The 27,054-nt window shown below is 45.4% G+C and overlaps 1 protein-coding gene across 2 annotated transcripts in view; it reads left to right on the forward strand.

The window, feature by feature from the left end:
- EPHB1 (EPH receptor B1) overlaps positions 1–6,110 on the forward strand; it is a 418,928-nt gene extending 412,818 nt beyond the window's left edge. For both annotated transcript variants that reach the window (XM_059390963.1, XM_059390964.1), the window contains exons 15-16: positions 1,201–1,356; positions 4,646–6,110. In XM_059390963.1, coding sequence (XP_059246946.1) covers positions 1,201–1,356; positions 4,646–4,754 — 265 coding nt within the window. In that variant the 3' untranslated portion in view covers positions 4,755–6,110. The remainder of the gene's footprint in view (positions 1–1,200; positions 1,357–4,645) is intronic.
- Positions 6,111–27,054: the final 20,944 nt, after the last annotated feature.

Genomic DNA, 27,054 nt, shown 5'->3' on the forward strand with positions numbered 1-27,054 from the left:
CCCAAAGGAATGCAGACTTGAGGCCTTGATAGCCACTATGACAGGGAGGTGCATGGTGTTGGATAGCATAGACACATACCTTACCTGGTATCAGGGACACATCCCTGATGAGCGTTCTTCCAGTTGAGTGCTGAAGGGAGGGAATGCATGAACCAAATGAAAGGAAGATTTGAGGAGAGGAACAGGTGTTCCCAGCCAAGGAACAGCATATGCAGAGCCTCAAGGATGGGAAGGACAGGGTCAGTGTGTTCAGAGTCCAGTCTGCGAGGGGACTGGGTCAGGGCTAAGGCTGGCGAGGTGGGCAAGGGCCAGACACTCAGAGTCTGTAGGCCCTGTGAAGGCTTCTGGGCTGGATTTTCAGAGCAGCGAGCACCCATTGAAAGGTTTGACATGGCTCGGGATCAGGGTGAGGGTTATGCACATGATGCACCTGCATTTTTCAAAGAACGCCCACCTACAGTGTAGACCTTATGTCGAGAAGAAGGAACATGTGTGAAGAAGATGGGCAGGAGAATATTGCAGCAATAATGATGGAGAAAATAGGGTCCTAAGTCGGAGTAATGGTGCAGAAAGAGATGGATGTGTTCAAGAGATTTTGGAGGTCACATCTTTAATTCTTGGTGAAGGACTGGGCATGGGTCTTGGGGGTTGACGGATATGTCAAGGTGGAACCCTGCTTTGTGGGTTGATTTGTGGGGTGTTTGCTTTGAGAATGTGCCAGAGAAGGTCAGTAGAAGGCTGTTCTGTTCCATTGATTTCAATTAGCTGAGGACAGAACCAGGAAAAAAAAAAATGTTACCTATACCTAAATGTTACCTATAGATTTGGGAAGGTTATAGTAAACTTCATATATTTTTAAAAGAACCATATTCTTGGATGGTGAAGCTCCTCAATCCCAGTTTGCAAAGGAGGAACAGGCCTTCTCTTCCTCCAGACTGCATGCTGCCTCAGTCTATCTGTCTGGCCCAGCTGAAGTGTAGCAGGGCCCACAGGCAGGGGAGGGGCCACCTCACCACCAGAATTCTGAAGGAAAGAAGGGTCAGTGCAGGTCTCCCCAGTAATCCGCATCCTGTCAGCAAGGTACTCTCAACCTGCATGAAGTCTGCTGTCTGCCCAGAGTGTGGCTCTGTCCACACACCTTTGAAGTTGTGGGCTCACTTCCCCCTTGTCTGTCTGTCTCTTTCTGTCTCTCTGTCACAGGCCTTCCCAGCCCCTGCTAGACCGCTCCATTCCAGACTTCACGGCCTTCACCACCGTGGATGACTGGCTCAGTGCCATCAAAATGGTCCAGTATAGGGACAGCTTCCTCACCGCTGGCTTCACCTCCCTCCAGCTGGTCACCCAGATGACATCAGAGTAAGTGACGGGCGTTCACCTCTGTGCCACCTGTGGGCGAGGACCAAGTCTCCTTCCGTGCTGTGGCTCAGGGGACCAGTTCTGCTCTCTGGCCTCACCCCCAGAGCTCCACTTCTGTTTAGAACCAGGCCTGGTGGGGAAAGGCCCTGGAAAGATGGAGGGCTCGAGTGGCGAGGCTGAGATCGATCCTGGTCCCAAAGGGGAGTTCTTCTAAGTCACAGCCATAGGTCATTTGTCTCATCATCAAGGGTCTCTCCTCCAACAAAAAGAACATCCAGATGGAGAGGACACAGCCAGCCAGCACCTTCAGCAACATTGCAGGAAGGGGTACTGCACTGATTCAGCAACAATTCCAGACGTGTGGGGAGCTCAGATCTGTACTTAGATAGCGCTCGTGAATGAGCAGATGTTTCCATCCCCCACCAATTATTTACCAGTCTGCAGCTCCCACAGGAGGGTGGAGGAATACGGAAACTAAAATTATTCAAATACGATGAGAACCAGAAAGGGTCTTTAACATCCATTAGTCCATCACTTCCCCAAGAATGTTCTGAGCAGCACCTGTTCTGGGAAATGTTAATAGGTTCTCCTTGGAAAAAAGGTCCCCTGGTCAAATAAATTTGGGAAATACTGAACACTTTATCACTCTTTTGGAGATTCACTACACATATTAGCATTGTAAAGGCCATGAGAAATCCTGAAAAAAAGAAACCTATTTAAAATTATTAAATACTGTTGAACCATCTTTTGGATGGGCAGGGTTTCGTGGTGTGGTAGTTTGGGAAATAATTACTTAGCTCCCCCCTTGCACTCAGCAGATTCAGAAAGGAGGTGAGTTAGCACCCGAAGCTTCAGTGCTCACGAGTGGCAAAGCAGGAGCTACAGCCTTCTCTCCTGAAGGCCACTTCCTTCTCCTCCTACCAGTTTGCCCTGGCGGCACATCATGCCCAAATTTTGTGGCACCCTGAAATGACCTGGGAATCTTTAAAAATATATATATATATGGATGCCTGACTTCCACTGCTAGATTTTCTGGTTTAATTGGTATAAGCTGAGCTCTGGGCATCGGGATGTTTAAAACTCCCCACGTGACTCTTGTGCAGCCAAGGCTGGGAAGCACTGGACTGAAGTTGGCAAGGTTTAAATTTTGAATACACGCACCCGGCTAGAGGGGGCCTCACTGGCCACCTGGTCCATAATGTGTATGGACAATATGAGGCTTGGTGGCCTGTGACACACATTTCCCAGGTTAGAGGATCGGTAAATCCTCCAGGCAATTGGCAAACACTTACAGGTCCCCTGTTATATCCCAGACACCATGCTAAGTGCTGACATTTCCTCCTGTGGTGGGCCAGCTACTGGGTCCCAGGGGAGAGGGGTGGTCCCATCCAGCCCCAGGAGCTGAACCCCAGAGGAGCAGCTTCTGTCCTGGGGAACAGCTTTGCAGTCAGTCTTCCCGGAGTCCTGCTCTACCTCTCTGAGGTCGATTCTTGCCAGAAATGATGGAACCTCCACTTACTCCAACAAGATGGCTTGAGCATGCATCTAGCCCACGATCCACAAAACAGCAGAATTCATTTTTTAAATGTAGGTTCATTTTTCTGTTGATGCCTAAACAAGGCACTCCCTGTCACCATAAACTATTGTCAGGCACCACCAAAAACAAACAAACAAACAAATAACACACAAAAAGAGAAGAAGAACTTACCATTGGCAAACCAGGTTCCCCATCTTGCAGAGATAAAGTGGATGTCCTAGAGGATTGGAGAGCCTGGAATCAGGGGCAGAAGTTGGTGCCCACGCTGGTGGGCTGCTCATGCTTCCTCACTGTGATATGGCTGAGTGTGAGGCCATCACCCCCTAATCCTCCTCAACTAAAGGAATCAAATGTAGTACTTTCCTTTGGTCCAGAAAAGGAAAAATTAAGGGATTTAGTTCAAAGTAAAAAATGTCGGCACACTATTGGAGCAATGTAGTTGGTTTCTTGAGAGATAAACATGGAAAAAGTACATGAGCAACTAAATAAAATAGATTACAGGACAATTTGTGAATTCCAAATTCAAGCATGCCTCTCAGAAGTGTTTGCTGAAAAGACATGGACAGTTCGACAAGCTGAGCCAGCTGCTGCCCGGAGGTGCTTGACCACCAGCTGAAAGGAGGGGTTGAGGGAAGCATAGGCACCTAGAGGTAGGAGCTAAGAAGAGTTAAGAGCAGCTCTACAAGCGTGGCTAAGAACCAGGTAGTCCTGAGTTCTAACCCAGCGCGACTGCCAATTGTCTGTTGTGTGATCTTGAGCTTGTTACTTAACTTCTCTGAGCCCTACTTGCCTTGTTCACAAATGAGCAAACAGTAATAGTACCCATCTCATTGGTTTGTGGTGAGAGGTTAATGGACTAGTGCAAGCAAAGCATTTGGCCTATTGCCTGCCTACAGGATGCACATGAGAAACAATTACTGCTTAAACTATTATGGACTTTGAGTGGTTTGTCAATATTCATGAAATGCTTCATTAGGTATAAATGAGATAGTATACAGCACATGAGAAGTGCTCGAACAATGCTATATTATTATTATTTTATTTACTAACTAAATATTTATTTACTAGGGAAAGGTGCATGGATCTCCCCAAAATTAAATATAAGCCATGAACTTGATCCTATTAAGACTCACAGCTTAAAGATGAAGCCAATCCAAACCCCTATTCTAAACACATTACTTGGATTCCTGCTTGGGCAGATATTTGAAAGTTATTTTGAGATCACCCTTCTTAAAAATTCATGACATTAAAATTCAAACAGAGGCAGAAAATGGAAACTCAGGGGAAAAACATCAGAAAAACCAGCAAACCCCACATCTTTCCGATCTCAGTGGGTGATCACTAATTTAGGCAGAAAGCTCCACAGCATAACTAAAGCCCCATATAGTGTATGCTTGGTGTATTCAAAAAAACAACAGAGGAAAGTTCCAGTCCACGTAGGGTCAGGGACACACAGAAGGGGCTGCTTCAGAACCCAGAGGTGAAGAACAGGGCACAACACTTCGAGGATTGTCCAAGTGGGAGAGGCCATTGGGGATGAGGGCCACTGCATAAAGCAAGTGAGATTAAGCAAGAAAATATCTAGGTAGGCGCTTGCCAAAGACTTGGGTAAACTTGAGTGTTGGATTTTAAACACTTTTATTTAGTCTGTCCAACTATTTCAAGAACTTGCCTTCTGTGACGAGCTTTGATCTGTGAAATGTTGCCCTAACACTAAAGTGCCTTTTTTGTGTGTGGCTTTCTCCCTCCCAGAGACCTCCTGAGAATAGGGGTCACCTTGGCAGGTCATCAGAAGAAAATCCTGAACAGCATTCATTCTATGAGGGTCCAGATGAGTCAGTCACCAACGGCAATGGCATGAGAACTCTCATTTTCTGGGGGGAGGAGAGGAAGGAAAGGACCAGGCTCAAGAGGACACCAGAGGTTTACCACTGTGGAATGTTCTGGAAAGATGGGCTTCTTGACTGAGAAATGCATTACATCAGTGAAGAAGAAATTGGACCTGTTCTTAATGGGCAACCTTCACTTCTCAGTGACAGAGCATGTTTCAGATGCTGTGGGAAACCCAATCTGTGATCCTAAAAGCACGAAAAGGTGACGTTCAACGAAAGTGAAGACAAAACAATATGCATCAGGGGAACCAAGAGTAAACTCGCTCCCCCCTCGGGGGTCTGGAGTCACCCATCCACAGGAAGAAAGGGAAGGAGGTAGAGGGAAGAAACAGGCAGTTTTCCATTTTCTTCCTCACCAATGACATTCTTTTCTTTTCTCCTTTTGTACTCCTCCCCACGAGCCCTCTCCCTTCTCCCACATCCGTTTCCCTTTGCTCATGACTCGTGTAGGGAAGTTCCTTCAAGCAAACCCCAGCTCCTGAGTCTCCAGATGTCGTTCTGTCAGTTGCCAAAGGACCTTGCTGACCACTGCATGGGGGATCCAACCAATTCAATTAATGTCTTCATATTGAAGAAGAGATGTACCTTCAATTGAAAACCTTGTTTCTCTTTTGTTTGCATTTTCTGCAAAAAGGAAAAAGAAACCACAAATTGGGGAAAAAAAAAAAGAAAAACCTGTTTCTGTGTGCAGGAGCACACACATGTATGTCTGTCTTCTAAAATGACTGTGCTTGTTCGTAACAGATGCAAACAAGAAAGAAGAACCAGGAAGTCTTTGCCCCCCGAAAATCCCAAGGGGCTGGAAAGTGTTGTTGGTTTGGTGTTCTGACTGGCCCAGTTGGCCCATGGGCTCAATGGGGAGAGAGGGCAGGGAGAAAAATAAAATGAAAGGGGAAAAAAAAAAACTCTCAGGAGCTTGCAAATTCAGACAAGAAACAGGTGAGTGGTTTGAATTGGAGGCAGTGTGGGCCATTCTAGAATGATACTGACTGATTAGTTGTTCTTGGTAACATCTGAAGAGAAGGAGAAGGAAAGTGTTTCTGGAGAATGTTCTTCCACATCCCTGAAATCTGCAATTCAAGAGATGGCAAGGGAGAATTCTTCTTACCTGATCTGTGGACTGGCGTAAGCCGTGTGGCATCCGAGGAATGTTTCAAATGTGTCTGTGTTTCTCTGCATTCCTTCTTGTACCTCATTGTTCAATTCGCTTTTGTAAATTCCACCTAACATTTAAATATTTTTAATTTCTCCTTTTCTCTTAATCTCCTTGCTAATTTTATCTGTCTAATTAAAATGAGCAGAAGCATGTCTGGGTTTACATAGAATGGTGTCAGAGTGTGTGTTCTCAGACCCCAGTGGGTCCATCCCCAAGTTCTAGGAGAATCCTTAACAGGTGTCCTTCTTCCCCACAAAGGGGAGCGAAGGAATACCTTCTGTACCTTGTGATTCCCAAGAAGCAGAATATATTAGACTCTCTCTCACTGATGGAACCCAAAGGGAGAGCTGAATAAAATATGAGGTTTTGAAGCCTCAGATATGCAGCTTACGAAGCCACTGGCAGATAGATATAAACAATCACCAGTAATAGACCATCAGCCCTGATTTCAGTTTGCATACTGCATTTGGGAAGTTCATATCCAGGCCAATTCTGTAAAAACCACTGAAGCCTATTTTAGACGGCTTGCTTGTGCTATGTCTGTGAACACGCAGTTGGGTGGGGGGTGGGGGGCTTGAGCCAGTAAAAGGAGCCATGCAGCTTACTGAATGCAAATTTAAGGTGAGATGAGCCTTTTCCCCCAGTCTTAGGAAACATTGTACAGGGGGAGGTCATACCTTCTGAAGACCCTTCAGAGAGGTTCCTGGGCCTAGGAGTACAGCTCCGATGCCAGGGGGCCCCATCTCAATGCATAACCCTTGTGCTTATCCCCTGGAGGCTAAGAGGAGATGGACAGAACTGTCTTAGAGGATTTGTCTATGGTTGCAAAGGGCCCCAGCCCAGCCATGTAGCAAGTAGAAGAGAAAACTTCCTCTTATTAATAGCTTGCCAATTCCATGCACAATTTGCTAATTACCCCCAAAGACCTCAATCCATGAAGTGTCTTACAAGTCTAGGCAGTTTGGCTAATCTACTCTTAATTTTCCACAGGAGTGAATTTTAACTTACCACCCAATTCCTCACACAGCATCTTTAACCCAAAAATTCTCACTGTGCCTCCACCAATGCCAGCCCACCTTCTGACCGTCCACAAAGCAAGGTCAAGGTGAAGGTCGTGCCACACCCTTGGGTTTGGTTCCATTGTAAGATCCCACCGAGAAGACAGAGAGTGAGGGGCAGGGGGGAGTTCTGTAGCACGGGGTCCGTCCTTAACCTCTCTGAGCCTCTGTTGCCTCTTGTGTCTAATCCGATAGTAGTATCAGCCTTTGATGGGGCCTAACACTGCTAAGCAGGTTCTGTCTGCCAAGTGCGGTGAAAGTACTTTACATCTACTAACTCTCTTCCCCACAAGCATCTTGTAAAGTGGTAGCTGGTAACTGTCCACCCCTAATTTTCAGATGAAGGAACAGAGACAAGAACCTTCCGGCATTACACAATGGTGGAGTAGGGATTTTGACTCAGGCAACTGGGCTCTTGTTCTCATCACGATCCCACTGGGTCTCGAGCTTGAACATGCATTGGCATCGCCTGGAGAGTGTGTCAAAACACGTACCACTGGGCCCAACCAGTGAGTTTATGACTCAGCAGAAATTGCCTGGTGGTGCTGCTGCTGCTGGTCCAGGGACCACACTTTGGGAATCTTGGCATTCTACTCACTGGAATTAGTAATCAATGTAAAGTTCTTGACCCTGGCAGTGATAGCTGTTAAAGCTCTTGAGCTACCCAGAAAGAGAGGAATGAACCCTCGCCCTCCTCTTGGGCACAAAGCGAAGGGGGAGGCTGGTCTCCTGCACAGAGGTATCTGGCCCGTTGACAATTTGGAGCCAGGAAACTTTACTCACACCCTCAGAAGAGCTCCTTGGGGAGAGTGCTCACTGGTAGTGAGATCCCAGGCTTCTGAATTTCGGTTAGATCTGCTACTTTTGCATCTGGCAGATGAACTCCAATTCAGATGGTTTCTTTAAAAAGCACTTTGCCCAGTGGTGGTGGCCTGTGGCCCTCTGAGTCAGGCTAAAAAGACAGAAACTATGGCCATGCTGGCAGCCCAGGATATGGCTGACAGAGGGGGCTTCTCTGCCAGGAACATCCACAGCCCCCAAGGATCATGTGAGTGAGGACTGCACAGAAAACAGTGGCCAATGTTTCCCTAGTGCTCCTGGCCCAGGGGTTATGGGAAGGGAGGTGATTTACGGGAAATCCTTAGAGACTATGACCCAGCTCTCTGCGCTATCTCCCTGGCCTCCTCAAATAAAGGAAGGCAGGGTTGTAGCAAGTAGATAAATCTACAGAGCAGGTGTTTATTTTATCCTCTGGAGATCACTGGAGCTCGGAGATGTCAAACAGGTACCTATACCACCGAAATCACATGTCCGCTCTCACCTACCACCTCTCCATGCCCCCACCCCCCACAAAGTTATGTGTGGAGCTGGGCCAGTGAGGTAGGTCCCCTAGGATCATTGAAATTGCTGAGGTTCCCAAATAGAATGCAAATCGAGTAAGGACAGAAGTTACCCTTGGCCATGCTTTTGTGAATAGAACAGAAACCAGTGAGGTTTGAGAACTAGAACGCCAGGAATAGTCAGGGCAGGAAGAGTGAGACATCAGGCAAGAGGGTGAGAATCTACAATGTGCAGTTAAAAACACAGGATTCTAACAGCTAGATTTTGTTCTAAGAAGACCTTTGTGAGCTAGCTTGGGAACCTCATTACCATTTCAGAAATAATAATGACCTTGACCCCAACTGCGTAAGAGTATGATTAGGTCCCTGGCAAGTGAAGCAAGGAGAAGCACGGGCATGATGGAGAACTAGCAGTAAACGCGAAGAAGCCAGGTTTCTCTGCCAGCAAGAAGGTTCAAAGCATGCTTAAGTTCCACGTCACAGGGAGTTCCGCACTCATTGAGATGCCTTGTTGTCCATATAGAAGTTTCTGGGTCATTTTCAAGAGTAGCCAGAGGTTTTTGTACGGTCTAAGATATCAGTAGGGCTGGAGGTTGGTCATGGGAGAGGGGGCTCACTGAAGCCACAGAAGGGTCATCCAAAGGGGGGACAGGGTGGCTGGATCACACCAAAAGGTTATTCAAGTTGATCAAGGTCAGATGGGAACTTTGTTCACCACCAGGGAATCCCTTAAGACTAGAGATCTCCCAAATGAGAACTGCTCACCGGGCTCTGAGAACCAACTCTCAGTCCCTCTGAGAGAGTGCCAGCCTAGTGGGGGGCAGGTGGGGCTTGATGTGTTCTGCAGATCCCGCTGAAGGGTGGGACCACTTTGAGCAGAGGTGAATGGACCTCCATGATACACCTGGGAGAAAAGGAGAGCTCTCTGTTCCTTTCCCCTCACCCCTGCATCCCTCCTGGGCTGACCTTGCTATTGCAGGCCCTTGCTATTGCTAGGAGTCATGACTTGGCACCCAGCATTCATTCTCTTCCAGAAACTTCTGGCAATCCCCAGAGTGAGAGTAGACTATAGACTCAGGTCATGTCCTAGTCACCTCTATACCCGGCACGCAGCACATTGCCTAACACATGGCAGGTGCTCAATATGTATTTGGTGGCTTAAGTAAATTTGAGTTGAGAAAGTTTTACGTATCATTATTTTACCTACAGAAGTCCATGACCTCAAGCAGCATCCTTTTAAAAAAATTAATCCCTAGGTATTTAGTTGCAATCTTTCTCAACTTATTCTTAGCAGCTGTCAATTGTAAGCTATTCTAATTTTAGTTTTGCAAAGTTTAACACACTCATCTTCAACACTGTCCGCATCTTTCACACGATGTCACAGTCTTCCCCAGAGGACTGGCCGGGGAAAGCAGCAGTCCACCGAGTGTCAGTCACTGGGTACAGCAATGCACACAGCCCTGTCCTCGGTACAACAGAGGCAAATAAGAGGATCAATGGAGGGCAGCCCATCCTTCTGAAAGTAGAACCAGGGTTCCTGTCTTGCAAGGCTGATATCTGGCTGGGCAGAAAGGATGGCGGGACTTTCTTCCAAGAGTGTTTTGCCTTTCAATATCTACTCTTCCTCCAAGATTCCTGTAGTCACCTTTTCCCCAGAGGGGGGAACAATTGAATTAAGGAACTAAAATTACGGACAGACAAACCACTTCCAAGGTACTGAGATACTAAGCCCATGCTATTTTGTTCTTTTAAAATATAAAGATTCTCTTCTCTCTAGTTTTCTTTTCTGCTATTTAAATTCAGATTTGCATGTACATTAAGAAAAACGAGAGCTCTGGAAATGGCTTTCTGACCCAGAATAGGTGACAAATTCCAGTTACAGTCATTTTAGCAGGACTCAACTTTGTACATGACTTCAACAGAGAAATAGACAGAGCTTTGGGAGCACAAAGAACTGTGCTGCCATTGTCCTAGCATCCCTGAAGGCGGGTCTGCTAAACTGCAAGCAGAGTGAAGCACTTACCAACTGGAGAAAGGAGATGGGAGTGGTAGAACTGGTCTTGTAGGTGGAGGGAACAGAATGGACAAAAGTTCCAAAGCCACAAAGAAGGTGGCGTGTTTGTGGGATGATAGGCTGTTGAACAAGGCTGGAGATTAGAGTGCTGAACGTGTGTGCCTGGAGGGGGAGGCAGGGGCTAGATCATGAAGGATTTTATATGGCATAAGGAATCTGGATATTTTTCTGAATGCTGTTGGTGGAAAGTGGGTTAGAGCAAGGGAAGTGTATTTTATATAAATCACTCGGGTTACAAAATGGAAAATGGAGTGGGGGTGGGGTACTAGACTCAGTTCTGGGAGGCTAAATAGGAGAGTGATGTGATAACGTAGGCAAAGGATGATGATAGCCCGGGTGAATGAGTGAAGTAGCAGTGGGGATGGGCTGATTTAAGAAACATGAAGAAGGTAAGATCAATAGAAGATGAAAGGGGATTGGCTGTCAGTGGAGAGGAAGGGCAGAGTCAAAGATGACATCACAAGTTTCTGGTTTGGGCCACTGAGTGCCTTTGTATACCATTCACTAAGATAAGGGATACACAGGAGGAAGAATTTGAGGGTGGGGGAGAACAATATGAATTTGAATTGCCCATGGGCCATTGGATACAGGGGTCTATAATTCAGCAGAGCGATCTGGGCTGATGACGCAGATTTGGGAGTCATCCTTTATCCAGATGGCCATTAAAGCTGTGGGAGTGGAAGTTTTTACTGCATGAGAATGTAAGAGTGAGGAGAGAAGTGGGCCCCCATGGAACCCTGAGAAACAGCCAGATTTAAAAGATATCCGGGCAAAGGGAGGCTCACAGAGGCATCAAAATGGAGCCACTGCAGAGAAGGAGGGAAGGCCAGGAGTGGGCAAGGTCCGTGGAGACAAAGGAAAACCTTTCAGGGGAGACAGTAGCCCCAGGGCCCAGCCCTGCCAAGGAGTGACAATACAAGGTAGAGGTTGAAAAGCGTCCACAGATTTAGCTGCCAGAAGTCATGGGTGCCCTTCGTAGGGCAGCTGCAGCAGAAGACAGTAGCTGGATTGAGGAAAGACGGGACATCACAACCTTTCAAGAAGCTTGACTTCAAAGGGGAGAAGAAAATCAGGAGGTAGCTGGACTTCCTCCCCTTTTGGTGATTGTTATTTTGTGGGTTTTTTTAGTGGGAAAAACTTGAGTATGTTTGAAAGCTACTGAAACAGAATCCATGAAGAGAGAGAGAGGAGGGTCACCGGGAGAGTGGGCCGGGAAGGCAGGGAGAGCCACAGGGGGAGGAGCAGCTTAGATGGCACAGCCCGTCCAGTTGGAATTGGAGAATGAACAAAAAGGAGGATGGCATGAGCTCCTCGCAGAACTCCGGCTCACTGTCCAGCTTCCTCACAGTCTCCTCATTACTTAGTTCCCACAGCCTCTTGTGCAGACCGTGGAAGAGCCAAGGTTGGACCCATGGGCCTTGCCATCACAACCTAGCATGACAACAGGCATTCCTGTTTCTGATGAAGGGGATGCACAGACAGTGTCAGGGTTGACTAAGAAATGAATAGGAAGCATCCCAGTCCCCTTTCTTGCTCAGAATCCCTCTGGGGCTACCCCCCACCAATGGGACTTTGACCCCTCACCAACAGGACAAAGTTCAAAGTCCTGACCACGAAAGGGAGGCCCTCTCCAACCAGACTGCCCACCAGCAGACACCTGCTGTCTGTCCAGAGTCTTTCCAACTGTACTCACAGCTATTCCTGTTCTGGGGACTCCCCTGACTCTCCCCTCCCCCTACCCAAGCCTTTAAGCCCATCAGGCCCCAGCTCAGGTGTCATGGGTCTGGTGAAGGTGTACCCAGAGAAAGAGGCTGGGCTAGGATGGTAGTGAGAGGCCACAGCTGGTCACCATGGGATGGGAACCAGGACAAGTTCATGGACATCCTAACACATGGAAGGGCCTGATGACAGGACCAACCAGGCGGACAGTGGGATTGGGATATCTGTGCTTCAAGGTTAGGTCTTAGCCATAGGGCAGAGCCCAGGATCAGGATCCCAGACTCCCAGGAAATACAGTAGTGGGATGGGGAGCAGAAACTGTTAATAGCAAAGCAGAACTCCACACATTCATTCACCCAACATGTGTGAGACTGCTACAGGGCCAGGAAGGCAGGTCCGATGGTTCAGGGAGGACCCTCAGCTTTTCTGTTCAAGCTTGGTGCATGCTTGGGCAGTTCACCAGCCTCTTCAGCTGCTGCTTCCTCAGCACTCACGTGGGACAGACCCAACTAAACCAGGTGGAGATGTGGTTTGTTCTTGAAGGATCTCACTGCTGCAGGTCACAGTCCTGACTGGTCCTGAGTGTACACAGCAATTTTGACTTGTTCAGCTGCTGGGGCAAGTGTTGAATGAGCGGGTGGGCAGCTACACGTGAGCTGGGGACCCTAACTGCTCTCATCAGGAGCATGGGCGAGAAATAAAGACTTCAGAAGGTATCCCACATCTAAGCTGTACAAACCAAACACACTGCTTCCAAATCTGAGCAATCAGCCCACCTCTTCCTGGATTGTTGTGGTTCCTTATTAACCTTCTGAGACCCCCCCCCCCCACCCCAGCCCTGGCCCCATGTTGAAACAATAGGCTTGGTGAGAGCCCAGCCCTGCTCCCCCAGCATGCACCATGAAAGGTCCAGACCCAGGACACAGAGCATGCAGGTGCCTGGTGTTCAAGGCCTGTGAGCTTTGGCATGTCAGCTGGGCTTCCACTGTTTGATCACAGACATCTCCGGGATCTCTGACCACAATAAGGAGATTTTCAGAAGCAGATAAGCTGATTAGGGCTCCCATACCAGATTTCAGTCTGGCAGTGAGAGCTGGGAGTGTTCTACATTTAGAATCTATAGTGAATCTTTTCATCAGCTAATTAAAGGAGGTGCTCCTGGGGTAGGGGCTGGAATGATGGCCACTTGAGAAGTTCTCAAAAATAATAATAATAAATTTAATTATGTAATTGGTAATAGAAATTTCTGCTTTTTTTTTTTTTTTGAGTGTTTGCTATGAAACAGGAACACTCGGTATTTATATAACTGGTATTATTATGCCCATTTGAAAAGTAGTTAACTAAAAAGGCTCAGAGAAGTTCCAGCTGCTTGTTCTAGATCACACTGAAGAGCCAGGATTTGAACCCACGTTATTTACCTGGAGTGTGTTCTCTGAATCATTCATCATTCTGCTGCCGAGACATCTGGGAATTTCTCCTGGTCACCCCCCGTCCTGGCACATAGCAGAGGTGACTTGTTTATACTCTGAGGCTCTGCGTCTGTAAAATGGGGGTAATATTATCTACTCCACAAGGTTTTTGCAAGGGTGAGATGAGGGGCCACATATAAATCACTTGCTCTAGTTCTCGGTTCTTTAGAAGTACTCAATAAATAGTAGCTTTCAGTTAGTTTATTTTACTTTTGGGAATTTGGGACCATGACCTAAAAATAGAAAATGAATTAGTGCCTGAGGTTTGTTGTAAAAAGTCTTCTTGCTTTCTGATAAAGGTCAATCTTTAACCTCTGTGGATTGGGTTTTTTTTTTTTTTTTCCTTAAACTTCAAAGTTGCATGTATCTGTCATCTTAATCATTTCTGCCCTTCACCTTGCATGTTTACAGAGATTGGAATCGAGCTTTGCCTTGCTCCTGGGTGGATTTCCAGGCTGCCTGTCATATTGGACCAATGGTTGGGTTCTGGAAGCTTCTCCAATATGTTGCATAGGCACTTACTTTCTTATTCTCATGGGCCAGGGGCCTGTCTTCCTGACACTAAACCAAATCTCTTCTTTGTATTAAAGTCCAGTATTGGGGCCTATCAGTCAATAGGGGAGGTTTCTTCCACTCATAACTTTTCAGAAATTTTTTTTTTTTTTTTTTTTTAATAACCAGAAACCCAGAGGCCAACCTGCTGGGTTTCCAAAGGAGTGCTGAATGTACCAATGGCAGGCAAGTGGGCTTTAGGACATACATGTCCAAATTCTTCAAATAATAGTTATACATATGTTTTAATGTGCACAACGGAAAAAATATATCACATAAAATACATCATTTTTCACATGTATTATGATGTTTCCTTTCAAAATAAATTTATTCAAGTAAAACAGTATCTTGTTTTTAAGAAAAAAGTAGCAATTAAATGATAGTACAATTAATAGTGGATATGGCAAAAAACTAATCATGAAGGAGAGGATTGAAAAGCAGAGGCTAAGAGACCTCTGAATCCTTCTCACTTCTCTTTGCATTTCTCACACCCCCCCACACACATACACCTCCCACAACACCCATTGCCCTGCCAATTGTCCTAGAATTTTGGCCGGAGCAACCCCTGACCTGTCTCTTCTCTCACCTGGTGGCCTCCTGGACACTCTTCAAGCCCCAGCTCCATTCAGGGGCATCCTGAGGTCCTCCACGTGGGTCTGCTGCTTGTCCTCAAGGCCCTGAGTGCCCTGTGCTTCTCACCATCATGGTGTCAGCTGTCTGTATTATGATGCTCTGTTGACGCATCTGTAATCCCACCATCCCAGACTGGGAACTTCTCCAAGCCGGGGAGGATGCCTTCTTTATGGCTGAATCTGCAGGCCTGGTGCTCAGCCCTCACACAGTCGATCTGTTCAATAAATGAACTAATAACTGAATCCATGCCCCTTTGCCATCAGTTGCCTCCAACAGGGAAAGCAAAGGCCCAAAAATACATATGGATTACAATGATTCTTCTTGAATTTTACCTCACCCCAGGCTCAAGGTTGGGCCACTTCTCCTACAAGTCTTTGGAATCATGTTTACACCACCTGCTCACTTGGTTTTATTTGTGCTTTCACTCAAGGAAAATGCAGCAGCTGAGCAGGGCACCTGGTGACGGGTCTCCCTGCAGAACAGAGCAGATGGCACCAAGCCTTGAGTCCACCTCGCTCAGTGGGGGGAAAGGTTGCTTGGCTCAGTGGTGACCTCTTGTCTTACTCACAACCTGATATTTTCCAACCACAAAGGGTCCACTGCAACTTTGAAAGATATTCTCTCTGACATCCACTTTGACAATTAACAATTTTTTTATTGTTTTTTCCCACCACGGGGTTCTTCTCTTGCTAGGATGTTTCACAGAGAGGGCAGTTTGCCAAGCATTAACTTGTCTGGCCCAGGGGGGCATAACTGTACAGCTGATTTCATCGGCATGATCATCATTCCTTTGGTCTTATTTGCAAACTGTCATGTGGTGATAGGGTTCAGTTAACCATTTGTGGTTCTGAGTCATGTGACTAGCCAGAGAGCAAAAAAAAAAAAAAAAAATCCAGAGCATCTCTTCTAGACTCTCATGCAACAGATCTAATCCAGGGGATGGTAGAACTTCTGTAAAGGGCCAGTGAGTAAATATTTTAGACTTGTGGGCCATCTGGTGTCTGTCACAACTATTCAACTCCACCATTGTAGTGTGAAAGCAGTCGTAGATGATATGTAGATGAATGGATGTGGCTGTGTTCCAATAAAACTTTATTTACAAAGACAGGTGGCAGGCTGCATATGGTACATGGGCCTTCGTGTGCCAAGCCTGGTCCAACTGGTGGTTAGAAGCCCCTGCTCTTGAGTCAGATCAACCTGGAAACACCTTGCCTAAGGGAGACTAGAGAGACAGTGGCTTGAGTCAGGGAGACTGTGACAAAGTTCAGGAACCCAAAATATTTGCAGAAGACTTACCAACTGAATGTCGATCCTGGGACTGGCCGATCAGCCTTGTCAGACAGTCCTTACCAGTGGTCTCTCACAGTCATTTGTGAAAGCGGTTTCATGTACTGTAACTGGATTGTAACCACCCTTAATATGGAAAACTAGAAATGAAGGAAGTTCCTCAGGATGTACCTATGAAGTGAAAAGTAGGTGATGGCTCACTACCAGTGTGAAAATGATCATGGTCCTGGACTAAAGCATCTGGAAAGGGAACAGTCTGCCACCATGGACTCTGTCTCCTTGGCTGATAAGGGTACTTGAGGACCTTCTCCGATGGGATCACGGGAAAGGAGATACATGCAAGCAGGTGACTTGGGAGAAGGTAGTGGCAGTGAAAGACTCAAAGAGAGTCTCTAAGAGGTACCAAATATCTATTTGCCCATGCGTTATTCATTCACAGATCAATACCGACTCCTGTAAATGCCAGGCCCAGTCCTTGCTCTAATGGCACCACAGTCTCACAGGGGAGGAGAGACAGAATGAGGTGAGAAGGGCTGCCATGGAGGCAGGAGTCCCAAGTTGGGGAGAGGAGGCTGGTGTGTGAAGGGTCGGCATCCGGGGTGAGGGATCTGGCAGAATCCGATGGCCATTTCCAGACAGCCCCTCACTGTGCACAATCCGCCTAGGGAGAGGTTGGCTTGAGAAGCAGGACCCACAGCTGCCAGCACCCTCCCTCACAGGGGACCTCTGTCACTGGCCTCGATGAAATGACCCCGTGGATCCACGTGCTGTCTGCCCCCCTTGCCCCGGCCCTCAGAGCCATCAGCCTACCTCTGTGACCTCCGAGCCCCAGAGGTGTCTTGAGAGCTTGGTAAGATTTACCGCCCTTCACCTTCCACGAGGAGTCCGTCCCTTCTCCAGCGCGAGAAGAGCAGCAAGCGGGATGGACTGCCTCACACATGTAATTAGAAGAAATAAGAGTAGTGAGAGAAAATTGGTTAAGAAAGCCCAAGATGACTTTTTTTTTCTTTAATAATAAAGGAATAAATCTCAGGGAAAAGAAACTACATTAAGCTGGAGTGCATCAATATGTTTTCTTCTGCCACACATCAGTCAGGTTTTCAGGAGGAATCACATGGTCACACAGCCAACCAAGGGCCTTGCCTGACCCAGACCGGAAAGTTGGGGACTCCATTGCTCAGGGTGAGGGTGGATGGGACCTGGTCTCCACGTGCTTTGCTGCCTTTCTGGAGTGCCTCTGCTACTTGGATGGCGGTTTCTGCCCCGTGATTGCATGATCTCAGCCCTGCCTTGTGGCAGGCTCTGTGCTCCAAGGCCAGGACCGCATCTCAGCATGGTCTCCTCTAGGCATATTTGGTGTAACTGCCTGGTGATCAGCAGCCCCTCTCATGGTGTTTATCACCCCTCACGCACCTCTCACTCTCCATCCCCTGTGCTCGTGGAATGCTTCTCAGTTGTCAGCTCCATTTCTATATTTCTATGGCAACCGCAACCCCCAGCCTCATTGCTTTTTCCTTCCTCCTCTCCACCTCCCCCCCCCTGCCTTTTGCAAGTAGGATTTGCAGGGAAGCTGCTGACAGACTGATCTTCTAGTAATTTTCCTCATAATACAAACAGCTGAGGAGAGGGAGTAGAGAGGTGGGGCTGTGTAGTAGGGCCGGCTCCACAAGGGGACAGGGAAACCGAGCGTGGTGCACATGCAGAGTCTGGGGCACGGCGTTGACAGCAGTGTGAAGTCCAGTCGGTCCTAGCCTGGGGCACCAGGCAAGGTGTGGAAGGCTCCCTCCAGATGTGCAGGGACGGTGGGCTAGGTGCTAGCATGACTGTGGGCCGTCACCGTGGCCCCAGGGAGGCATGCTGGCCTGGCTGCTGTGGCAGACCAGAGGGAGCAAGGGCACCAGCTGTAGCCCACAGGGGAAATTATCCCAAATACCCTCATTACTGAGGCAAGTGCCTCTGAACCCGGTAGCGCTGAACTGCGGAAATGCCCTCTCTCTGGAAGACGGGGTCATTTCACCGACTCTAATGGCAAATTTCCATCCATCTCGGTCCACTTCGAGTCACAGGTTCCTGTGTGGGCTGGAGGGCTTGGACAGGTGTCAGGGATAAGGCAGGTGCAAGCAAGTGAAGGCCACCAGGAGGGCACGCTGGTGGGGGCCGAGGCAAGACAGCAGCTTACATGGCAGCAAGGAAGCGTGCCAGAGCTCAGGGAGGAGAGTAAATATTAATAGCTTTATTACATGCCTTTTTTATAAATAAAAGAAATGTGTTTTTGGCTGCTAATGACCTTCAAATTAGCAGCTCTTTCCGAAAGCGCTTATGTATTTTTAATTCCAAACGTAGCTGAGTGTCAGTTGCAGCGGCAATGAAAGCAGCGGGGCAGCTGGGTAGTTTTAAATAAGAGGAAACCCAGATCATTATTTTTGAAACTGTCAGCTTTTACGCCTTTTAATGGATTCACTTTTCTCTCATCTCTCCCCCCACTTCTGTGGTCTTTGAAGTTTCCCAGGCATTCTCTGTGGGAGAGAGGAGCAGAGGCACAAGGCCTGCCATATGGTAGACCTGGGTTTTAGTCCCCACCTTGGCTCTCAGGGTGTCACTGTCACACGCGGGGAGGCTTTAGCACCAGGGCCGGCGAAGATCATCCAAGAACGTCAGAGAGAAGAGAATGCCATTCCAAGACGCAAGATGCTGGGTAACAGGACTTGGGATTTCCTTGTCCATCCTGCTTCTGATTTCAAGTCGCAAAAATAAAAGAGAAATTGGAGATGTTAGGGGCAGCAGATGGAGAGATGGGGAGATTAGTGAGGAAATAGAGACACAAGACAATGAGAGGAGACAGACAGGCAGAGGTGGATGGGGAAACACAGGGAGAAGTCAAGCAGTGGGTGGCAAGCCGGCAATAGAGCAGTGCTTCTCAAAGTGTGAACCCCAGACCAGCAACAGCAGCATCCCCTGTGAACTTGCTAGAAATGTAACTTCTCAGGCCTCTGCCCAGAAGTGAGGGATCAGAGAATCTAAGGGATGGTCCCCACAGTCTGTGTTTTTATACGTCCCCCCCTACCAAGGGATTCTGAGACTTAACCAGGCATGAGCTGCTCTGATCTAGATCAGAGGAAGAAAAAGGGGAGCTCGGTGAAGAAAGTGAGAAGGTGGAAGAGACAGTGTCAAAGGAGATGGAGGAGGAGAAGCACAAAAGACAAGAAATGTAGAAGGAGTCTGCAGGACCCCGGACCTCCTGCTCCACTCCCATGCTCCATGACATGCTCAAACAGCCAGCTAACAGGCTTCCACTCCACCAGCCCCACAGACCTGAGCTCCCAGTCTTTGCCAGTGACTTCCTGCATGGAGCTGACCTCCAAGTCACCAGTGACTCACAACTGTATCAGGCTTCCCCTGACCTTGGGAGAAGATGCCGTGTCATTTTGCTGACCTGAAAACTGAGGATGGGTTTCCTCCTTTGCTCATACGGTCGCCCGAGCCACCCTTTCCGATGGACACTTCATTTTTACTTGAACTACTAGAAGGATCAGTCTCCATGATCGATTTTAGATAAAAGTTGAGCTCTTGGGAACACCTGGGTGGCTCAGTTGGTTGAGTGGCTGCTTTTGGCTCAGGTCATGATCCCGGCATCCTGGGATCAAGTCCCACATTGGGCTCCTTGCTTGGTGGGGAGCCTGCTTCTCTCTGTGCCTCTGCCTGCCTCTCTGCCTGCCTCTCTGCCTGCCTGTGCTCGCTCTCTCGCTCTCTCTCTCTCTTTGACAAATAAATAAATAAACAAATAAAATCTTTTTTTAAAAAAAAAGTTGAGCTCTTGGGGTACCTGGATGGCCCAGTCATTGGGTGTCTGCCTTCAACTCAGGTCATGATTCCAGGGTCCTGGGATGGAACCCCCTTGCCTGCTCCCTGCTCACTGGGAAAACTGCTTCTCCCTCTCCCACTCCCCCTGCTTGTGTTCCCTCTGTTGCTGTCTCTCTCTCTGTCGAATACATTAATAAAATCTTAAAAAAAAAAAAAAAAAGTTGAGCTCTTTTCCAAATTGTCAGGCTGATGGACAAAAAGCACGATATTTCCCATTTGATCTTGGATTTCTTGGTGTCTAGGCATAGTTGCCTCTTCATTTAAAGTTGACGAACACATGCCAATTTGTCTCCAATCCAGCCAATAGACTTTGATTAAGTGTCTACCCTATGCAGAGATAACTCAGCCTAACTGATCCACCCCACCACCCCTATCCCCCCAGGAGCCTCTGATCTCCTAGATGGTAACTAAAAATAAGGACTCCTTCTAGAGTCCTCCACCCCAACCCAGACCTCATCATGATTTTGCCTTCTGCCAAGACTGACTTCCTCAAGCACCCACCCTGGCACCCTCAAAACACCTTGGGCTCCCAGGACCTTCTGATTTTAGCAAAAATAAATATAACTATTCATTTAAGAAATGTTTATTTAGTAAGAACTCTAAGCCACCTGGAAACAAGCATTACTTCCAAGTGCTTGGAATACATCAGTAAACAAAGCACAGATCTGGGTCTTCCAACAGGAGCCAGCAAAGGGAGAAAGACAACTAACAATAAACATAAATCAATTATCCAAAACCTTTGAATGTGAAAGTGCTATGGCCAAAAGAAAACTGGAGAGCAATAGAAGAGTAGTTTGCAATTTTCAATAGGGCAATCAAGACAGAACTCCGGGAGAAGGTGGCATTTGAGCAAATATTTAAAGGAGATAAGGAAGTGAGCCAGGATAGAAGAGTCTACAAGCAAACTGTAACTGCAGCCAGGTATGTTCTAAAAACAGGGTGGTATATTCAAATAACAGCAGGTAGATTTTCCATATGCTACCTAATTTAAGCCTCACTATCTTCTAATGTATCCGGTATTATTAGTAGCATTTTACCTGAGGCTTTGGAAGTCTTCATGATTTGGTTAAGGCTGTTTAGATAGTGGTTTGCATAACTGGGATTCCAATCCTTACTGGACTGATCCTAAAACACACATTGTTTTCTAAAATCTGCCTTACCTCCAGATGAGTCAGGTGGATCTTAGGGTGTTGACAATGAGTGGGACACAGAGCCCAGCCTTGCAGACAAAGGGAGACACCACAGCCAGGAGGCACATGCTTCATGGCAAGGTCATTCCCAACAACTCTGACCCAATTTTCAGAAAGGGTGGATGCCTCTCTGCCAAGGGGAAGGGTCTCATACTAGAAAGGGTAAAACTCATGGCCAAGAGAAAATGCAAGTCTTAAATGGCAATAAAATAGTCAAGGAGAAGGCCAGACATTCTAAGTGATTTCCAATATTTCAGCCCAGATCACCAATATTACAAGACTGTATTAAAAGTTGTCTGACGGTGAGAAGTTGAGGCAATCTGGGTGCCCATTGTCCAAAAAAACCAATAGCCAAAATGTCCTAGACACAAACCACTAAGTGCTTGTGTTTCAGATAAGAGACGACTAGATTTTCACACAGCAGCCCATATGGGTTTTAAGATCAGAGGGCTGAGTGGGCAAAGCAAGAACCAGGAAGGATGGATAATATGACAACATCTATTTTACAAGAACATGTATCACCAGAGTATCTGCATTGAGCATGATAGAATGGATGCCTGTGGTTGGAAATAGTAGGGATAATCTACCCATTTCCCATTTATTTCACTTGCAGCTTTGCATCTAGAGTCATACATGTCTATATATACCTATTTCTGGATATCTGAGATGCTTCATTAGCCTGCCAACTCTTATTCCAGGATAGCACTATCTTAATTATTGCAGCCTCATTGCACACTTTAATGTTGTGTAACATGAGTCATCCATCCTTATTCACTCTCATAATTCTCGTAACTATTTTCACCTGCATGTTTTCTAATTGAATTTTGAGATGATTTTGTAAATTTCCAAAATAGTGGTATTTTTATTAGTATAGCTCTAAGTATTAAATTAATATGGGAGAGTAGCAACCTTTACTAGATATATTTCCTATTTACAAATATGGCATTTCTCTGTATTTCAGCAATTAATCTTTTATAACCCTTGGCAAAATTTTATACTTTTCTTATAGATGTTATATATTTCTTCCTAAAAATTCCCATAATTTATATTTTGCTATAGTTAAGAGAATCTTCTTTTTCATTTTGCTATAGTTAAGAGAATCAAGAATCTTCTTGATTTTGATGTATTTTTTATCATTATCCAACATGTTAAGCATTAATTTCATTAAATATTTATTCAATGGAATTTATTATTTCACTTGGTTGTTATTTTTATTCAGTCATGTAATATAGTTTATAATAAAAAATAGTATTAATTCCAAGTTGGCAGTACTTTAAATTTAATTTGTTTTCCTGCCTTATTGCATTGTCTGGGACTTCTAGAGAAATATTCAATAATAGTAGTGACACACATAGTTATCTTTTGCTTATTTACTGGAAAGGTCTTTATTGTTGTTTCATAATCAAGTGTGATATTGGTTGCTGCTCTGTATAGATATGCAGATAAAGGAGTTTCTATATTTGTTGTACTAAGAATTATTATTTTAAATGAGTATTTTATTTTTTCAAATGCATTTGAGCATCTCTAGAAGAGATGATATATTGAACCAGACATAAATTCTTGAAATAAACTTTACTTCATCATGGCACGTTTGCTTCTAATTTACTGGTGAATCTGACAAATTACAATTTTACTTCTGTATTAAGAAATGTGATTAGTGTGTAGTTTTCTTGTTTGTGTATTTGTGCTAGCTTTTTCAACATTTTATTATCAATTGCCCTGATTATTTAATAATCACATTTATTAAAGTACAATAAAGAGGAAAAATTATCCAAATTATTGCTCAACAGCTTGATAAACTTTCAAAAAGCAAATTCATCCATATAACCACCACCCAGATCAGGAAATAAGAAGACTACTAGCATCAAGGTCCTTCTCAGTCACTATGCCCCAGTTTGTAAATGTAAACATGTTCTAAACCATAAATTGTTTCGCATTCTTATGAACTTTATGTAAGTGGAATAATATAAAATGTTATTATTTACTATCTGATTTGCTTTGCTCAGATCATATCTGTGAAATTCATTCGTGTTCTTATAAGTTTAATTCATTCATTTTAATAGCTGTACAATATTTCTTTGTATGGATATAACCACAATTTACTCTATTGTTACACATTGAGCCATCTCCAGTTTTTTATTATTATAATTGTATTAAGAATATTCTCACATGTCTTTTGGCGTACATGACCTTCAGTATACACATTTATGCATTTCTGTTAATATATACATAGAAGTGAAATTGCTGGGCCAAAGGGTATCTGTGTGTACTGTTTTAACAGGTGCCTTCAAACAGTTTTCTAAAGTGTCTCCAATGTCAGAGGAGAGTCTTCTGATCAGAAGAGAAATGTTCAAGAAACCTTTAGTATTTTCCCCACAGATGCCCAAACTGTGCTGTAATTTACCACCAGTGAAGGAGTGTCAGTTTTTCATGTAAACCCAAGATGCAGCTGGGCCAACCTGGTTGAGTACTGGGAATATGCTATTTCCATTTGACAAGTCAGCTTACTGTAAAGGGACTTCCAAATTTGTTAATCATTGTCTGAATCCCAAGGACTTTATGAATCAGTTGCTTACTTTCCACAAAACAAGCTAATAGATGCTTTTCAAAAGGGGGGTACTTGAGCAGAGTGAATAGACTCACATAGTCCCAAGAAACTTTCACAGAGAGCAGAGCTTAAATTTTGTCAAGGTTGTGAGCACCCATGCTGTCAGAGGTGTGATTATACCACAGAACCATTGAGACTCAGACTTCTGAGTTACCAACCAACAGGGTATCATTTATGCAGTGAAGGCTTTGGACATCAGGGAGTAGAGATAGTCATGTTGAAACCTAACTCATTCACTGGTGGTAAATTACAGCACAGTTTGGGCATCTGTGGGGGAAAATACTAAAGGTTTCTTGAACATTTCTCTTCTGATCAGAAGACTCTTCTCTGGACTTTATGAACATTCAAAATACATGCATGTAAAATATCAGTATCAACTATACATCCAGCAGCAAAAGCCACAATAGTATATTTAATTGGCCCAAAGGGTCCCACCCACAAAATCATTTTAACTTCCCTTCCCCACTCTGAAACTGGCCCACACCTCATTAGCTAAATCCTGGCAATGGGTATGATGGTGAACTGGGCATCTGTGTTCAACAGAGCCAAAAAGATCCGAGCAGATCCCTAGTGTGCTCAGAGAGGTGCATATTGCCTTCAGTTATCCTGGGGGCAAGAGGAGATCTTGGCCACATGACTAATCGTCTTTTTCACTAATGCAGCTGAGGTAGAAGGGCACAGATGAATCAAGGGGACTGGACAGAGAGGGGCTCCACACCAGGAAGCAATGCATATCCACTTTCCATTATGAGCAGTGCAGCAGCTACTCTCAGCTCAACCAAAGGAGTTCTCACTGTTTTCAGCCTACCCAGTTCTATAGGGAATGGTGAGGTCCTGTGTTTCATCCTCAGGAACTCTAGACTCGACAGCCACAGCCTCTGGGAATTCCAACTGGGGCTGTGGGGCTTGTGCCCCCTGGCTGGCTTGGGCTTAGCTCACACGGCAGTGGCAACTTCTTCGAGGAGTCCACATTAATCTGAGGCATCATTTCCCATTACTAAAATAACATCTCCTAAGTACTCATTTGATTTCCATGCAAGGGCTAGGGAAATTTTCCAGGGTGGCAGGACTGACAGTGAGCATTTATCTAAATTTCTTTGGGTCAGTTTCTCATTCCGCAGTGGGTCACGTCCATCATTATTATAAACCCAATTCGGGGCAGTGAGAACCTGAATACTAGTTAATGACTCATTTATGGTTTCCCAGGGGAGTAGGTCCATTTTAGGCAAGACTCTCTTAAAGCAGCCAGAATGCACTGAAAAAAAAAAAAAAAAAAAAAAATCTCTGAACCTTTTACTGCCGTATCCAAACAGCTCCTCGGTTGACATGATAGACTGCAGATACGGCTGAGCCATAAGATGATCCAGCTATGCCCATTCTTTCTTAACAAAGCACGATGCAGTGTGCCCAGGTGGCTCAGTCAGTTAAGTGTCTGACTCTTGGTTTCTTCTTGGGTTGTGATGTCAGGGGCGTGATCTCGGGATGGCGGGATAGAGCCACAAGTGGGGCTCCACACTCACTGTGGAGTCTCCTCCTCCCTCTCCCTCTCCCTCCCCCTCTACCCCTCCCTCTCTTTACCCTTGCCCCTCCCCACACTCTCTCTCTTTCTCTCTTAAATAAATAAATAAATAAATAAATAATACCTTAAAAAAAAAAGCATTATATATCCCACCTCATTCATCTCTCAAGTGAACCAGCGAAGGATCTTAGACTGGCAGTTTCTGTACACAGGGATCATAAACCTCCTCCTTTCAACCTCCTGCCCCCAGGAGACATCTAAGTATTAGTCTTTATGATAGAGTGAACTTGAAGCTGAACTGACCACCAGATGGGCAAAGAAGTCCCCTCACCAGAGTGGAGCTGCATCATACAAGGCCCAGTCCATGCAGCTGTTTTGAAACCTGCTTCCTAGTACTTGCCCTGCAATGTCTCCCCAGCTCCTTCTCATTAACAGGCAACATAGCAGACAACAATTTATTGCCTGGTTGAACATACATTTGGTCATGCTTGCTAAAAGTGTCCAAACTGTGGAGGGTCAAATATTTTATTCTACTTGCAAACTAACAAGTCACCCCAGCACTGTTTCATGGGTACTGTTCTACAAGAAGGGGTAAACAGAGTACCAGAACTTTTGGACCAGTTCCTGAGGCCCAGTTCCCATATGATGACATGACATGGGCCAGAGGGAACAGCTCATACAGTGTGTTGCATGGCAGAAGAGGAACCCAAACCTACACAGCAGTAAATTTGCCTTTCGTTCCAGAGGAAGACATTAGCTTTATTATACTGGACAGTAAGCACGCCTGCATTTTACTCTAGAGAGTGACACTATCAGTGTCTACCAAGGCTATTCACTATGCAAACATTCCTGAAAAGATAGGCCAGATAAAAGGACCATCGTTGTCTCCTCATAAGACATGCAAGAACTCCATGGAGAACTGCCTCTCAATGAGTATAATTCGCACTTTTTTTTTTAAAGTGGTACATTCCTAGTTTTGAAAATCAGTCATATAACCACCACCACAAGCAATATATAAATATGTTCATCAACCCCAGAAGTTCAATATGATCCTTAAGCCACTGATCAGACTTTGGTCTCTAGAGATTTGCCCCTTCCAAAGTGTTATATAAATGAAAAAATCAGAAACATACCTATTTGTGTTTGGCTTCTTTCATTAAGCACAATAATTTTGAAATGAATCCTTGGTGTTAGTTACATGCATCAGTAGTTCACTTATTTTTATTGCTGTGTAGTATTTCATTGTATGTATATATGATTTCTTTATCCATTCGTGAGTTGATGGACATTTAGAAAGTTTATGGTTTTTTACGCTTAGAAATAAACATGCTATAAACACCCATGTACAGGTGTTTTGGGGAACATATGTTTTCACGTCTCCCGGGTAGTTTGGAGTACATTCTTGGGCCGTAGTGTAAGTTCACGTTTAACCTTACAAAAAACCTGACTATTGTTTTCCGAAGTGATTGTTCATTTTTCATTCCTAGTAGCAGTGGATGAAAGAATGTGACTTCCTATCCTCACACTTGATATGATGTGTTGTGGAGTTGTTTTTGTTTTTGTTTTTAATTCTGGTCATTCTACTAGGTGTTTGGTGAAATCCCATCATGTTTCTCATTACATTTCCCTGATGGTTAATAATGTCAAGCCTCTTTTCATGTGCTTATTTATCATTTTAAATGTCTCATTTGATGAAGCATCTGTGCAAGTCACTGCTTTTTAATGGGTTGTCTTTTTCTTATTGAGTTTTGAGAATTCTTTACATATTCTAGGTAAATTTCTTTTATCAGACTTTCTTTCCCC

Source organism: Mustela nigripes, chromosome 2 (assembly GCF_022355385.1).
Source record: "Mustela nigripes isolate SB6536 chromosome 2, MUSNIG.SB6536, whole genome shotgun sequence".
NCBI lineage: Eukaryota > Metazoa > Chordata > Mammalia > Carnivora > Mustelidae > Mustela > Mustela nigripes.